General features: G+C 37.2%; 1 protein-coding gene across 4 annotated transcripts in view; it reads left to right on the forward strand.

The window, feature by feature from the left end:
* Positions 1 to 13,772, forward strand: part of LOC118661540 (cytohesin 1 interacting protein) — a 71,443-nt gene extending 57,671 nt beyond the window's left edge. For all 4 annotated transcript variants that reach the window (XM_036319642.1, XM_036319643.1, XM_036319641.1 and 1 more), the window contains 3 exons: positions 287 to 356; positions 7,721 to 7,787; positions 10,679 to 13,772. In XM_036319642.1, the coding sequence (XP_036175535.1) occupies positions 287 to 356; positions 7,721 to 7,787; positions 10,679 to 11,142 (601 nt within the window). In that variant the 3' untranslated portion in view covers positions 11,143 to 13,772. The remainder of the gene's footprint in view (positions 1 to 286; positions 357 to 7,720; positions 7,788 to 10,678) is intronic.
* The last annotated feature ends 1,705 nt before the right edge of the window (positions 13,773 to 15,477 follow it).

Consider the following 15,477-nt stretch of genomic DNA (forward strand, 5'->3'; position numbering starts at 1 on the left):
GGGGCTTCTATAAAATGAGCTACAATTGACAAATTCACCAAATTCTTTCAGTCACCCTCTGCAGGGGAGGTTTTTTTTGCTTGTTTGTTTCCCCCATTTTCTTTCTCTGAATGTTGTTAGAAGATTTGAAGTAGGTCCAGATACTTATAGTGCCAGGAGAATCTTAACGTTTATGTTGCGTTTTAAGGAGCCTGAGTTTAAATTGTAGTGCTTCATAAGGATGGTACTTGTTTGAATGAATCACTCATGCTCTTCTCCTCCCCTCCGTTTTTTTTTCTTAAAACAGGATAGAGACTCTTAATGGAACAGCAATTCTCAAGAGAGCCGAGCTTGAAGCAAAGCTGCAAATTTTAAAGGTAATTTAATTTAATACAGTGAGGAACATTTTTCATCCTTGAATGTGTGAGTGGTAGGATGAAGATCTATTTGAGGAATTGAGATAGCCCTTGAGGATGAAATGTCATGATGAGTCTAAACTGCTGAGTTATCAAGAGACAGACAATTGGCTTTGCAGGCATATTAAATTTCACAAACCAGCGCAAATCATTTCCTCCCTCTTTCTGTGTGTCTATGAGGCTCAGAAAGGCAACAGGAAGGCACATCAATTGAAGAACATTTCATTAATGCACTTTTCTCTCTTGATTTACATTTTGTGTGGGGTAGGTGAGGGGGAACAAAGAAGGAGGAGCTGGTCTCTGTCATTTTCCCAAGTGCTGTGTGTGTGTGTGTGTGTTGGTGTGTGTGTGTGTGTGTGCAGAGGGCCTGGAAGTTTTGCTTCCTATTGTCTTCCTCTGTGTCCTTCCATTCTGCCTCATTCTTACCACAAAAATAATCTCCCTGTACTCCTTTGGCTGTCCTTGAATCTGCTTTCACTGGCAAGCACACAATCAACTTTGAAGAGGAAAAAATAAAGCTTTGAGGAGAAGTGCATAGTGTAGGATGTTCAGTGAAAATTTTCTGGTATGGCTCTTTGAAGGTCTTAAAGTCTTAGTAGACTGGAGGGGTTCTGCCAGGCCATGAAGTTCAGACCTCACTCATGTGTACCTGGGTCAGAGCCCTGCAGACCCCGGCCCGGTTCCAAGGACTCTGTATCCCGGGGCTGCAGCCCCTCTGAGCAAGGATCGCAGGGTTTGCTGTAGACAGGTTGCTCACTTGGGTTTTGTATAGCGATAGCTGCCATTTATTAGTTTTCTTTATGAAGTATGCACTTCTAAATTATTGAGCCCATTAATTACTATTCATCAGTATTAACTCCATTGAGGATGGAGTTACTATACAGTATTTATATTTAATCTTGTATTCACTTCCCCCACATCTAATTAATCAACAAGACCTGTTTTCTTCTTTGTCAACATCTTGCTATTTTGCTTATACCTATTATTTTTTTAAATCAATTTGTAAAATTCTTTGGGGAAAATTTTCGTTTAGATTTTCATAGAAATTGAATTGCATATATAGAATAAATAAAATCAATTGACATCTTTATAGTTTTTACTTTTCTTATTTCAAACACAGTTTAATGATTGGAGGTAAAGGGACAAAACTTTATCTACAAAAAAATTATAACTATACAGAAAAATCTAAGGAAATCTATAAACATTTTATTAAAATAAAGAGAGATCATCAAGACTATTGTATTTAAAAACCAGTAACAATAAGTTAAAAATCTTTTAATATTAAAATATTATATTTATTAAGAAAGAAAAATTAGAAGGTACTTAAGAATAAATATAGCATATATATATAATTGCATGAATAAATTATAAAATGTTTTTGAAATAAATAAAAGATTCTATAAATCTTTGTTAGATTTATTATTTTATAATTTATGATTTTGTTTCTATAGTTTCTTTACTTAAAATTAATATTTTGATTGAGATTTAAGTATAGATATGTAAAATAACATTTTCTATGCTATTGCTATATTCAAACAACTTGCTAAACTGTATAATTTCTAATAAATTATCTATAGATATTTGGAGGCTTGCTATAAAGATAATAACTATCTGTTAAGAATGACATTTAGTTCTTTTTCTTAGTAACTAGGGCCTGCAATATAATGGTGAATAGAAACTGTAATTGTAGAAATCCTTGTTTTGTTCTTGACTTTAAAAAGGGAATTTTTTGCCTCTTTCATGTTAGCAATGAGCTATCTCTATGAATATACTTTTTAGGTTAAAGAGGCTCCCTTCTATACCAAGTTTGCTGGTAGTTTTATAGGGCTTGTATATTAAACTTTACCAAATATCTGTTTTTGCATGTGTTAAGATGGTCATCTCATTTTTTTTATTTAAAAAAAATATGGTGAATATGGTGAATGACATTTAAAGGTTTTCTAATGTAAAGCCACCCTTGAATTTCTAAAACAAACCCAATCTGATCCATAATTTATAATCTTTTTTATAAACTTATAGATTTGATTTGCTAACATTTTCTTAAGGATATCTGAAGGTAGCTTCACTTTCAGATAGAATGGCCTGTATTTTTCCTCCCTTACTCTGTCTTTAGTTTTGGTATCACATTTACTGGCCTCCTAGTGTGAGCTAGGGAATATGTTCCCTTTTTGTTCTCTGTAGAATATTTGTAACACTATCTGAACCATCAGGGCTGGAAGTTTTTTTTTTTGGTGGGAATACTTTTAAATTGTTTCAGTTTCTTTATTAGTTATAAAATTACGTAAGCTTTCTGTTTTATGGGGTGTTGTGGTTTTTCTGGAGCCAATTTTGTCAAATTATCTTTTTGTTAATAAAGTCTAAATAATTGCATGAAGTTTTTAATAAAATTCTATTTTTGTTTTTTTTTTTTTCTTTTCTATCACAACTGATTAGGTCCTCATTTTTATTTGTACTACTTTCTATGCCTTCTCATCTTTTTATTTCTTGGTAACTCTCTCTAGAGGATTGTTGAGTCTTTTAAAAAACAGTATTTCAATTTGTGCCAATTTTTTATCTTTTGCTGATTGCTTTTCAGCTGTTCTTTTGTCTTTACCAATCTAAAGTTTCACCTCAATGTGACTGCATATGGATTCATTTCTAAATATATACTGCATAGAGCTTAGAACTTCAGTGCCCTTTGCATCTAAACACTGGTGACTGTCTTTAGTTTTAGAAAACTATCAGCTTGATACCTTTGAATAGATAGTTGACCCTTGAACAACATGGATTTGAACTGCATGGATTCACTTACACATGGATTATTTTTCATCTTATAATCAGGCTGTGTAAACTTATGGCATCAGAAATACAGCACAGTACATTAAACTTATTTTAGCTTCCTTATGATTTTCTTAACATTTTTTTTTCGAGTTTACTTTATTGTGAGAATACAGTATATGATACATATAACATACAAAGTAAGTGTTAATCGACTGTTTATATTATTGGAAAGGCTTCCAGTCAATAGTAGACGATCAGTAATTAAGTTTGGGGTGTCAAACGTTATATGGTTATACGCAGATGCTTTATTGTGTAAAGGTGGGGGGGCTCCCGCATTATTCAAGGGTCAGCTTACCTTTTTAGACTGTCCCCAGAATTATCTTGTGGAGTTCCTTATGTTTGAGTCCCTTGATTTACCTTCCAGGCTGCCTATCTGCCCTTTCATATTTTGTATTCCTTTATCTTTTTTATGTTCTTTTTTAATTCCTTAGTAATAGTTTCAGTAATGTTGTCTGTGTTCAGTACAGAATGTGTTCTTTCTATTAAAAGTTATCTTTTTATTTTCAAATAGCTCTTTTTTTATGTAGATCAGTTCTTGTTCCTTTTTGTTTCAAATGTCTTCTTCTTATTAACATTGATACCATTCAACTCTCAGGAGATTATAAATATTCTCATTTTAAAGTCTTTTTGGACACTTTCTATTTTCATTTTTGCCGGGAGCCGGTCCATGCTTGCTGTTTCAAGGGACCTGGCATATATGGCATACTGTTCTTAATATGTTTGCTCACCTTCTTGGCACTATGTGTTTTAACCAAGGTCTCTGAGAAAGGTTGTTTCCCCAGGTAGGGATTTTCCCCTGAAGTTAGGGAGGGAATAAAACCTCTTAACTAGTGCCAGGTGGGTAATTAATCACTTTAACTACGAACAATCATGCTTAAGCTACATAATCTTTACTCCCTGGAATGGAGATAAGAAATGCCCTAACCTTTGTAGTAGAGATTGATAGGATTGAATCAACTGGTATAAATACAGATGTAACAAGACAGCAAGAGACAGAACTTAGAAGACAGAACTTAGAATACGGAACCAAGAGAGACGGAACCTAGGCACAGAACCTACACAGAACGTTCTCTAGAGACAGAAGAATTTCGCTGGAGAGAACATGGCAAAAGTTCCCGGACAGAAACTGGCCTCAGAACCTAGAGACAGAACCTAGCGAGAGAACATGGCAAAAGATCCTGGACAGAAACTGGCCTCAGAACCTAGAGACAGAACCTAGCGAGAGAACATGGCAAAAGATCCTGGACTGAACCTGACTACAGAAATTGGCAAGAGAACCTGACTAGAACCTGGTGACTGAACCTGGCTGGAGAACCTGGACAGAACCTGGCTGGAGAAACTAGCAAGACAACATGGACATAGAACCTGGCTGGAGATCCTAACCAGAACTTCGCTGGAGATCCAGAGCAGAACCTCTCTGGAGATCCAGACCAGAACTTGGCTGGAGATCCTGGCTAGAGATCCTGGCTAGGCTGCTGATCAACTGAACGCTGTCTCCATGTCATTCCTTCTTCGCCGACTCCATCCACACCTTTGGGGACCCCTGGACCTGCTGGGGTTGGACTCCGGCACATTTTACTTGGAGAGAATCCATATACTGATGATCAGTTTTATTGTCCTTGTTACTAAACTTCAGCAGGTGTTTTGAAGTTTAGATTGCCCACTTCCCTTGCATGGTGGCCTCTCCCTTCTGCTCAGTGTGATAGTTGGGCGGTTGCCTCCATGATACATATCAACCCAGAGCCAGGCCTGGCAGCTAAGATGTCTTCCCTGGAGGGTCAGTGTGCTGCTTGGCTCGGGTCATGAGGCTGCGTTTATGTACTCCTGCCCCGCCAGGTGCAAGCTCTACGTGAGCCATCGCCACCATTAGACCCTTTCCCCAGCCTCCTTTGCATGGTGCTGGAGCTTCCGCCAAGGTTCTTTTCTCAAGTAGGAAACTGGTCTCTGTCCTGTGCCACATAAGTATATTTAAACTATGTATCACCATAAGATCCACGTTCCTAGTGGCCTCTTTCTGTTTCTTCAGGTCCAGCAGGACTTTGGGTTCATTCCTGCTTACTTCTTGCATGTCTGTTCCTTTTCTAATCTTGAAATGTTAAAATTTCCAGTTCATCTCTTGAGCCAGAAGTTTCTTTGGTATGACCTATAACCAGGGCCAGGCTGTCTTCCCCTTCACAGAACGACATTTAGTATGTAAGGGTGCATTCTGTTTCCTCAAAGACTCTGTGTTTTCAGGGATTCCCTTTCTCATGACCTATGATTCACAGTTTAACTGAAAATAGTACATCCAATGGGCTAGGGGGGGAATTACTTTTTAATCTAGTTCCGTCATTGACTGGGTTTGTAGCCCTTGGGAAATATTTTGCTGTATTGAACCTTTATTTTCTAATCTGGGACATTTTTGGACACTTAGGAAAATTAAATAGCAAGTTATCCATGAAAGCACTATAGAGTAGTAAAGTGCCATGGAAATAGTTAACTTACATGTGTGTCTCATGTAGACTGAAAACATTAGAAATATGTCCAATCCAAAATATTTAATCTGTGATAGTTGAATATTGTTTCAGGGAGCTGTTAGTTTACATGTCCACCCAACCAGTATTTATTGAGCTGTTGCTATACCAGGCACTGACCTGGGCATAGTGAGGGGATGTGGCCCAGTATAGTTAAATCTCCCATGTGCTTTTTCTCCTAATGGTGAAAGATTAAATTGGTGCAAATATACAACTGGAATGTTAATAGCAGCCAGAAACAGACTCTGAGGAAAATAGAGAAGCTTAGATATAAACTAAAAACTCTTAGTCACTTTGACGTATCTGCTCTTTACACTGGTATTTCCTTGGTTTAAGTGATGACATACTTAGATGACTGGGCCAGATCAACAGATTAGATATTTTAAAACCTTTATTTTTTTTTAAAACAAATTCAGTATGTAGCAAGCCTTGACTTTGTATTTCTGGATAAGTAGGTGCAGATATACAACTTCCTCTTCTCTCTACTTAGTTGACTATCAAGCCAGCCTCATGCTCCCCTATTAGACTCTATTCCTTTACAGGAGATAAGCCTTTTTAAGAAAGAAGAAAGGGGTTGGTATATAGGCCAGATATTTTTAGTTCTACTATACTCCTTGGGTCCCTAATTCTGACCTCCATGTGACTGATGAAAGGTGTGCACAGATAACAGCTGGGATTCAGGTAGCCCAGCAGTCTTATAGCCATATGGACTATATTATAATACAGAGAGAACAAGAACTTGATGGGGTCAGGTATTTTATGGCTTGAATTTATTGCTTGCAATATTATATTTGCAACCACAGGATTGCTGCTAAATATTATCAGGGATTGGAAAATCCTGCCCAGTGATTGTTTAGTCCCAGAATTCAGGAACCAGCCATTTTCCCTTAAGCATTAATGACATGCTTGTATTTTATTATTTTCTTTCCTTTAGACTTTCCCCTTTCAAATGTACTTCTTTTTCTCTTCATTTTTAGACTTTATCTGACCTTCCCAGGTTGCATCAATTGAAGGACCCTTTCCCACTAGGTGTCCGGAGGCAAAGCTGAGCTGTGCCTGCCTGCTGGGCTGGCTGTGGGGCCCTGAAATGGCAAAGGAAAGGGTTGGGTAGAGAACAAAGAGCAGGAGAGAGAATGAGCCTTTGGTGGTACCTTGCCAGATGCTTTTTGCCTGGTTGGCTTTCAATTCCCATCCCCTCAGCCCAGTAATGCGTTAGTCCAAGCCTCCCCTGCCAACTTGATCATCACATCAGCCACTCCATTCCCACGCTGGGCCACTGCTCTCAGGTGCTGGGCAGCAGGGGAAGGAAGCAGTTGAGAAGTCAGGGTGCTGTGCAATGTTTAAGTTTAGCCTTCCAAGGAAGCCTCTTAGAACAGGTAGACTTCCTCTCTATGGTGTAGAAAATAAAAAAGCTGTCCAGCAGAAAAGACAGCTTTTTATTTTCTAAAAAGTTTTAGTGCTCCAGGCTTAAAAAATGATGATGGTATTTATCATTAACAATTACTACAATCTAGTCACTGTTCTAATCACTTTACATCTATTAACTCATTTAAGCTTCATGACAATCCCAGTGTTTAGGTTCTATTATTATCTACATCCTGCATATGAGAGAATCTTAGAATGAAAGTCCCTGTCTAAACAGATACTAAATGGACACAAACCTAAGCAATCTGGTTCTATAATATTTATTTAAAATAAAAATATACAAATGTCATTGTTTCTATTGTCTATTGTTTTTATTGTTTCTATTGTTTTCATTGTTCCAATTGAAATGATGTCATGGTTTCAACTTCTTGGTGCTACTCAATTATTTATTGAGAAAGTAGTTTTCCCAATATCTGCCTTTTATACAGAAAAACATCTTTCAAATGAGCAAGAGAGGTTGTTAGTGCCAGAAAGAAAATAAAAATCTAAAGACAAATCTCAACACTCAGAAGTAAATTGTATTTCACTGAGGTTTCCTAATATTGGCACTTTTTTCTTTTTTCTCAGCAAACCTTGAAGAAGAAATGGGTGGAGTTCAGAACTCTGCAGTTACAGGAACAGCGCCTGCTTCATGGTAAATGTGATTTCCTGTTCAGAAACCACACTAACATTTCACCCTTTTAGTATTTCTGCCTCTAAGTTGCATTAAGATTATCATCATTATAAGAAAAAAATTGTGCAGCATGGATAATGAATACCAGTTTGTATTTCTTTGGAGTGACCTATGTATTTGGAGGAGGGATAAGTCAAGTCACATCCCTCCTTCATACACATAACACATATGCACATCAAAGCATGCAGATATGCTCCTGCATGCACATGCTTGCAAGAGGCACCTGGAGATTTTAGAAGAGCAGTAGGAATGATGGCCTGATTTCAGCAGATGAGTGAAATTCCTGAGAACGTCCATGGCTCAGGGGCTGTGTGGTTCCCAGAAACTACTGAGGCTGGAATGGTAGCACACTTTGTGTGTAGAGCTCCTAACACTTGTTCAAATTGTATAGGTTACATTAATGCAGAGATATTCTCCTTCATGACCACTAAGACTGAAATGTGAATGATCATAATAATAGTAACGTGGTTCTTGACATTGTGTACCTTCTAAAGGGAAGGGATGAGTTTAAAATTTGTCAACTTGAGATTTGCTATGTGACTAGTGTGGCCTGAAGAAGAACTTGTATGTATAAATAATTCATTGAAACCACTAGCAGAGTGGGTGTGAAAGATAGATTATATTTCTTTCAAATAATACTAAGTTTAAAGTCTCTATTTATAACCTAGATATGTCAAAAGTGATAACCTCTTTACAGAAAAAAGGTACATTTAATTTTTAATTAGGCACTTAACTTATGGCTTAGAAATTACGTTGAAGTTGTTTTTTGATAAAAAGTTTGTATGAGTTACTTCTATTTTTTATATATTTAACTTAATATTTTTTTAAAATTCATAACAGATTTTTTGGGGGCCTGAAGATTACTAGCAAGACAGGTACAAAATTTAGCTACCTTTTAGGTTTCTGTAGACCTGAAGATTCGGGAAACCTTTGCCTTCACTTTTGGAGCATTCTGGAGTAGAGATGGGCTTTGTTCTGGGATTCTGTAGCAATGGCCTTGTGGAGACAAGGTCCTTAGGTAAGAATGAAGGAGACTGAATCCTCATAAGGTCATTGTTGTACAAATTTTTTGAGAGTTGAACGAGTTTTTTTTTTTACTTTTTCTAGACCTAGAATAAATATTCAGGGCATGAAATTCTATAAAGCAATTGCTCTCTAATCAAAGCATTGCAAAATGAAATAAAGTAGGTTGTATTAGCAAAAAGAAAAGAATTATGATTAATCACTCACTGAGGGCTGGCCATACTTAACCTTACAGATCAAAAGGAAAAATAAACAGTCTCCTTTTATATTGTCAACAAAGGACAAAGCAGCAGTAGAAATAATGCAAAGTGAAACCATTTTTGAATGTCAATGTTCTTTTTCTTTTATAAAAAATCTTTTAAAATATGTATTTTCATTCATTTCAGAGAGAAAGGGAGAGGGAGAGAGAGATAGAAACATCAATGATGAGAGAGAATCATTGATTGACTGCCTCCTGCAATCATTGATTGACTGCCCGCCCCCCCCACGCCACCCCCCCCCCCCAGCCCCCGGGGATTGAGCATGCAACCCAGGCCTGTGCCCTTGACCAGGAATTGAACCCTGACCTTCTGGTTCATAGGTCGATGCTCAACTACTGAGCCATGCCAGCTAGGCTTTCTTGTTTTTCTTGAAGTACTTACCATCTAATTACAGTTATCCCTTGGCATCCATGGGAGATCATTTCTAGGACACACCCTGTGGATACCAAAATTCAAGATGCCCAAGTGTATTCCATAAAATGCCATAGTATTTTCATACAACTTGTATTTACATGTAAGGCTACCAAATGGTATGCTATCTTTCACTTCATTCATGTGGATTCAGTGTAGTGCTCGGTGCCATGGCAAATTCAAGTTTTGCTCTTTGAAACTTTCTGGAATTATTATTATTTTTCTCAAATATTTTAGATCAGTGATTGGTTGAAACTAGGGGGCTGGACGTATGTCTTTCTCAGGCTGGTATTACAGATAATCTGCTTTCTTTTTGCATTATACCAGCTAGAATAGAAGTAAGGGGGGTGGGGCAGGATATTGGTCTGTGATTCCAATTTGAGTTTGGGGACCCCAGATGTCGGTTATAAAAGGTTGATGAAAAACTCAGCTAAGCAGATAAAACTCAATTCCTTCAAATGAATTGTTACTTATTTGAGGACAGGGCTATTTTCTGGGCACAGTACCATTTCAGAGCACTTAAGTATTATAGCATTCTAATATGAAACTTGGAATATTGAGACTCGACAATATCCTTTTTGCCTTAAATACCTTTGACTTCTCTATAATGAGCCTACAGGTGCAGGTTTTATAACTGTGTTTCCCCTACACATCAAATAATGTTATTGTAAATTTATAATCATGAAAAAGGACAGTAGTTAAACATAAGAGGAACTAAATGGAGAAAATCTATAAGACAGCATTTCTCCAAGTATATTCCTTAAAGTCCCATTTCTTTATCAAGTTTTTAATAAAAGATTACAGGGTCACTTCAGTTTAAAAATGATCCTTTCAAAAGTTCTCAAGTCATGCAGGCATGCTGTCAAATGAATAGAACTTGTTCTCATATGAAGAATCTGGTTTAAATGTATTTAATCTAGCCTTACCCTTTTCATGACCATCAACCCTTTTACATGGCAGGTAGGCCATGGGCAACTAACTTGGGAAATCATACTATAGGTTTATCAAATTACCTTATAACCAGTCATTTATTCACGCAAGTCAAGACTCAATGAAAAATATTATTTACCCTTGGAAGAGAAATTTTGGTGTATTTACTTGTAGGGAGTGATGGTGCTTAGATCCATTCCACAGTAGACTTTGTTTTCTGCATTCTAGGTGATGCAGCTAACTGCCCAAGTTTGGAAAACATGGACATAGATGAATCAATTTTGTTTGGAACCCTGCCCGGGGCAGGTTCAGCCCTCCCGGACCGGAATCGATTATCCAGTGAGAGCAGCTGTAAGAGCTGGCTGAGCTCCATGACAATGGACAGCGAGGACGGCTACCAGACATGTGTGTCTGAGGACTCGAGCAAGGGAGCCTTCAGCAGGCAGACAAGCACCGATGATGAGTGCTTTGTCCTCAAGGATGGGGACGATTTTCTGAAGAAGTCATCTTCCAGGAACCGGAGCATCAGTACTGCCAGCAGTGGGTCCATGTCTCCCATGTGGGAGAGCAACTTCTCAAGCATGTTTGGGACTCTACCCCGAAAAAGCAGAAGGGGGAGCGTCCGGAAACAACTCTTGAAATTCATCCCTGGCCTTCACCGCCCTGTGGAAGAGGAAGAGAGTCGCTTCTGAGGGGTTGCGATGCCCCTTCCTATGAGCTTATTTCATAAATACCTTCTGGACTTGTTTAGATCAACTCCACCCAGCTTAGTGGGAAAGTGCAAATGAATTGCAAAACTGACATCCCATTTTAGGCAATAGTGACCTTTATTTAAAGTTTTTCTATCGTGTTTTTTTTTTTTTTTTCTGCATCTTAATGTTTTAACTAGAACAGCTGAAGTTCTAAGCAGACAGCAAGGAAATAAAGTTGTAAGTTAGATAATATAACAAAAGAACACAAATGCTTGCTCATGTTAATGCTGCCTGTGAAGGCAAGAGTAATATTTATTTTGTAGATTATCCATGTGAAAAATTGAGAACTTTGGAGTCCAGTGTAAATAAGAAAGTGACAATATAATTATTTGGAATACCTTCTGTAGGTAAATAAGTAGGTATCAAAACGTTATGTTAACTTAAGCTCAGAAACCTTTGGGGAGGCTTAAAAATAGGCAATTTTGAATGTTTCTATTGAAATCTCTGAAGGATTATAAACAAAGATGACCATCAGCCATTTTTCACATCTACAGTGACAGTCAAGTGGGAAATGTAAGATTTAATATGAGGGTTTAAGCTTCCTGAGATCCATGGAAAGATATTGTCTAAGGTGGGTACTGAGGAAGATTATAATAAGTTTGGTGGTTTTTTGTTTTTTGTTTTTTTTTAGGCAGCCTAAACAAAATGGGTGGAAATGTTATTCTTACTTGATTCATTTTTTATTCTATCTAAATATTGAACTGGCAAGATTTTATAGCTTTGTAATTTTTTTAAACAAATCTAAAATGTGAAAAACTAGATTCAGGAAGAGGATTTTCCTCCTGTAGATTTTTTCCATATCACTCCTTACATTATGTTATATATTTTAAATAGTTATTGCCTCGGCACTCTTGAGCCTATTAGTTATGTTAGTATCATATTATGTCTAGCCACTCAATAGCATTTTTTTTCAATGCCTATTAAAGTCCATAATTTTTCTGTTCTGGTGATACAGCTGCTCACTGCCTCTATTCTAGAGTAAATAACCCTGGCAATATAATAACTAGCCCTTACTGATTTGAGTGTGTGTGTGTGTGTGTGTGTGTGTGTGTGTGTTTGGGAGAAATAGAGTCATTTGATAGTTGACTTTAAGTGGAAAATCTACACTCAAATAAACTGAGGGAAGAATGAATCATTTGAGAAAAAAATAGAGAAGAGGGTTAGAAAGCCTGTAGGTTAAGAACAAAATAATAAAATAAAAGTGATCTCTAATTGAGACCTGCTCTCTATTAATTCTTTGAACTCAGAAGCATCCAGTGGGCTCTACTTGAGAATCACTCATACGAAAAGCAGAGTGCAGCATGTTTCACAGAGACAATAGCTATCCTGCCTACAATTACAGACTGCCTAGTAGGTTAAAAATGGTTTCTGTGCGATCCCTGACATAACCCTGGAGATAGGTGTTAAGCATGCCCTCAGAAGCAAAAATTTGCAGACATCCCCATAGGCAGTGGCAGGGCTGAAGTTGGAAGCCAGTTCTTCCTGTCTCTCGCCTATCATTATAGTCTCCCTAGATGTCGTTTACCCTTTTTGCTGGTTCTGTGTAGTTATTTTATCACCACAAGCCACAGGAGGATATACTCTCCCTCCAAGAATACATAAACCATGCAATTGTAGCTACTGCATGGAAAAAGAGACTGGTTTTGGTAAATAGGAAAACAAACACCTATTTAGGGTGATTGTCCTGGTCTGCATTAGCAAGTTTTCAGATATAGGCACATTTCTAACTGCATGGTTAGCAATACATTTATTTTCAACCAGGGCTAGCAAATGGGCTGTGATTCAACTGATAGAGCTTACTTCTTATCATGGACTAGAATTATCCTGTCAGAGATCTGCTTACACAAATGCATTTCCTGTGAATCCTATTTCACAGAGTTCAGCAGAAGGAAATACCACATTTATTTGAGGAAAGATGACTTTAGTCTTCTGTGATGTGAGCAATGTTTTGAGAACCACCATGGGTCATCTGGGAAAGCAGACCACAGGTCATTTACTTTTCTTGTGGCTTTAAGTGTTCAGTGTAGTGCAATTCTTCCTTCTTACAGTCACCAACCCCTCACAAAAGGCCCAGGGAAGGAACAGAGAGTCACACTGTTGTCTGTGATAAGATGGACTAGAGTCAAGAGTCAGTTATGTTCTGGAAAAAAAGAAAAGCACTTTATAACCAGAATACAGGAAGGGAGGGTATGACATGTGTGTTCACAAGTTGTAAGAAAACTAGCTGTTGTTCAGTGGAAATGTGGGTAATAGCTTTTCAGACTGAGTGTGACCTTAGGAGGGCTTTAGATTTCATTTCCCTGCTTAGATGCAAGATGACTCACTTTGATGTAATTTACTAAGAAAATGGTTGAAAAGTGCTTTTTTAAACTCCAAACTTGTCAAATATGTAATATTGGTGATTAGCATTAATTGACAATTTGTTATGAAAATGTATTTGCAAGTATGCACTGATAAACCATAATTTGAATCAAGCATACTGGGAATTTCATTGTTATGTGATTAAAGTAACATCACCATGTCAAAAAGTTAGAAATTATATTTTTGAAATAAAACTTTATTTTCACTTTCTACTTTGTAACACCTTTATATCTTAGTTGCATGATGCAAACAGTATTAAAAATTCTAGTTTGTACTAAAGAAATCAAACATGGACACAGTTTATGTGTTCTGATTATAAAGTATAAGTATTTATGGACGTATGTAATCTAAGTACTAGTAAATAATACATAACTATCAAATCCTTCAGATCACAAAATTATTGGTACTTTATATCCATTTTCTACAGAACTATGGGCAATAAAATAAAAAATTGATAATTTTTTGAAATAAAGGATGCCATTATTCAGTGTCAGAACTTTTTCTCTATCCCTACCTAATTTCTTTCCTTACCTACTTTAAATGAAATAAATGGCTGTTGTGAGTGTAAACTTTTAAAAATCTGGGATGAACACTTGACACCTCTTAAGGTTCCTAAAAGACATTACCTACTAATTGAGGCTTTGCACTTGTACTAGTTTTCTGTTCTTTAACAAATTACTACAAACTTGGGGGCTTAAAACATATTTATCATCTCAAAGTTTCTGAAGGTCAGAAGTCTGGGCAAAGCGTAGTTGGGTCTGCTCAGTGTCTCACAAGGTTGCAATCAAAGTGTCACCCAGAATGGAGTTCTTGCCCGGAGGCTGCACTGGGAAAGGATTTACTACCAAGTTCCCCCAGGTTGTTGTCAGATTCAGTTCCTTGAGGGCATAAGATTCATAGCAGCTTGCCTATTAAAAACCAACAATGGAAACAAAGACTGAAGCAAAAGACAGAGTCTTAAATAATGGAGTGCAAGCACAAGGGTGGCATCCCCTCACTTTTTCCATGCACTGAACAGAACTGCAGAGGGACATCCCATCAACTGCTATATTCTCTTCCTTAGACACAGTCACAGGACCCACCCACCCCCCAGAAGCAGGGATATGCAAAGGCAGGAACATCCGGAGGTGGAGATCAGTGTGCTACCTTAGAGTCTTCACAGAACCATTCAGGAGGACACAGATTTGACAATACAAAGATAATGAGTTTCTCCAAAATATTTCGAGTAAAAATAAGTGGTGAATGTTACCATTGTTAATTTTTCTATAAATAAATGGTAAGATTAAAGATCCTTGAAGTTAAAGAACCTGGTCAAGATTGTATTACTAGCCAAAAAGCTGAGGAGGAAACTGAAACCAGATCTATTACTAACTTCTTAACTTTGTCCAGAGGTGCATGAAATGATAGATTATTTTTTATTATTATTGTTATTATATTGTTATTGATTTCAGAGAGGAAGAGAGAGAGAGATAGAAACATCAATGATGAGAGAGAATCATCCATTGCTGCTTCCTGCATGCCCCGTACTTGGGGCATGTGCCCTGATCAAGAATCAAAACCTGACCTCCTGGTTCATAGGTCGATGCTCAACCATTGAGCCAAGCTGGCTGGGCTGATAGAAAATTTTAAAAGAATATTAAAAAGTGAACTTAAATGGTTACTTGCTTTCCAATTTGCTGGGGGAGTCTGAATGTATTTAAATGAATTCAGTGATTGGCATGCTAACTTTATCATTTCTATATTGGTGCATCTTTATGAGCAGAGGATAAATATTCTACAGAAAAACAAAACAATTCATAATCAAAGTTACAAAGCACAAAAGAAAGGAACAATGATGAGCAGAGGTCAGGAGATATCACAAACAGCAGAATTGTCATATGAAAAAATAAAACAGTTTGAACAAATATAAAACAT

This window comes from Myotis myotis, unplaced genomic scaffold (genome assembly GCF_014108235.1).
Source record: "Myotis myotis isolate mMyoMyo1 unplaced genomic scaffold, mMyoMyo1.p scaffold_m19_p_8, whole genome shotgun sequence".
In the NCBI taxonomy this organism is placed as follows: domain Eukaryota; kingdom Metazoa; phylum Chordata; class Mammalia; order Chiroptera; family Vespertilionidae; genus Myotis; species Myotis myotis.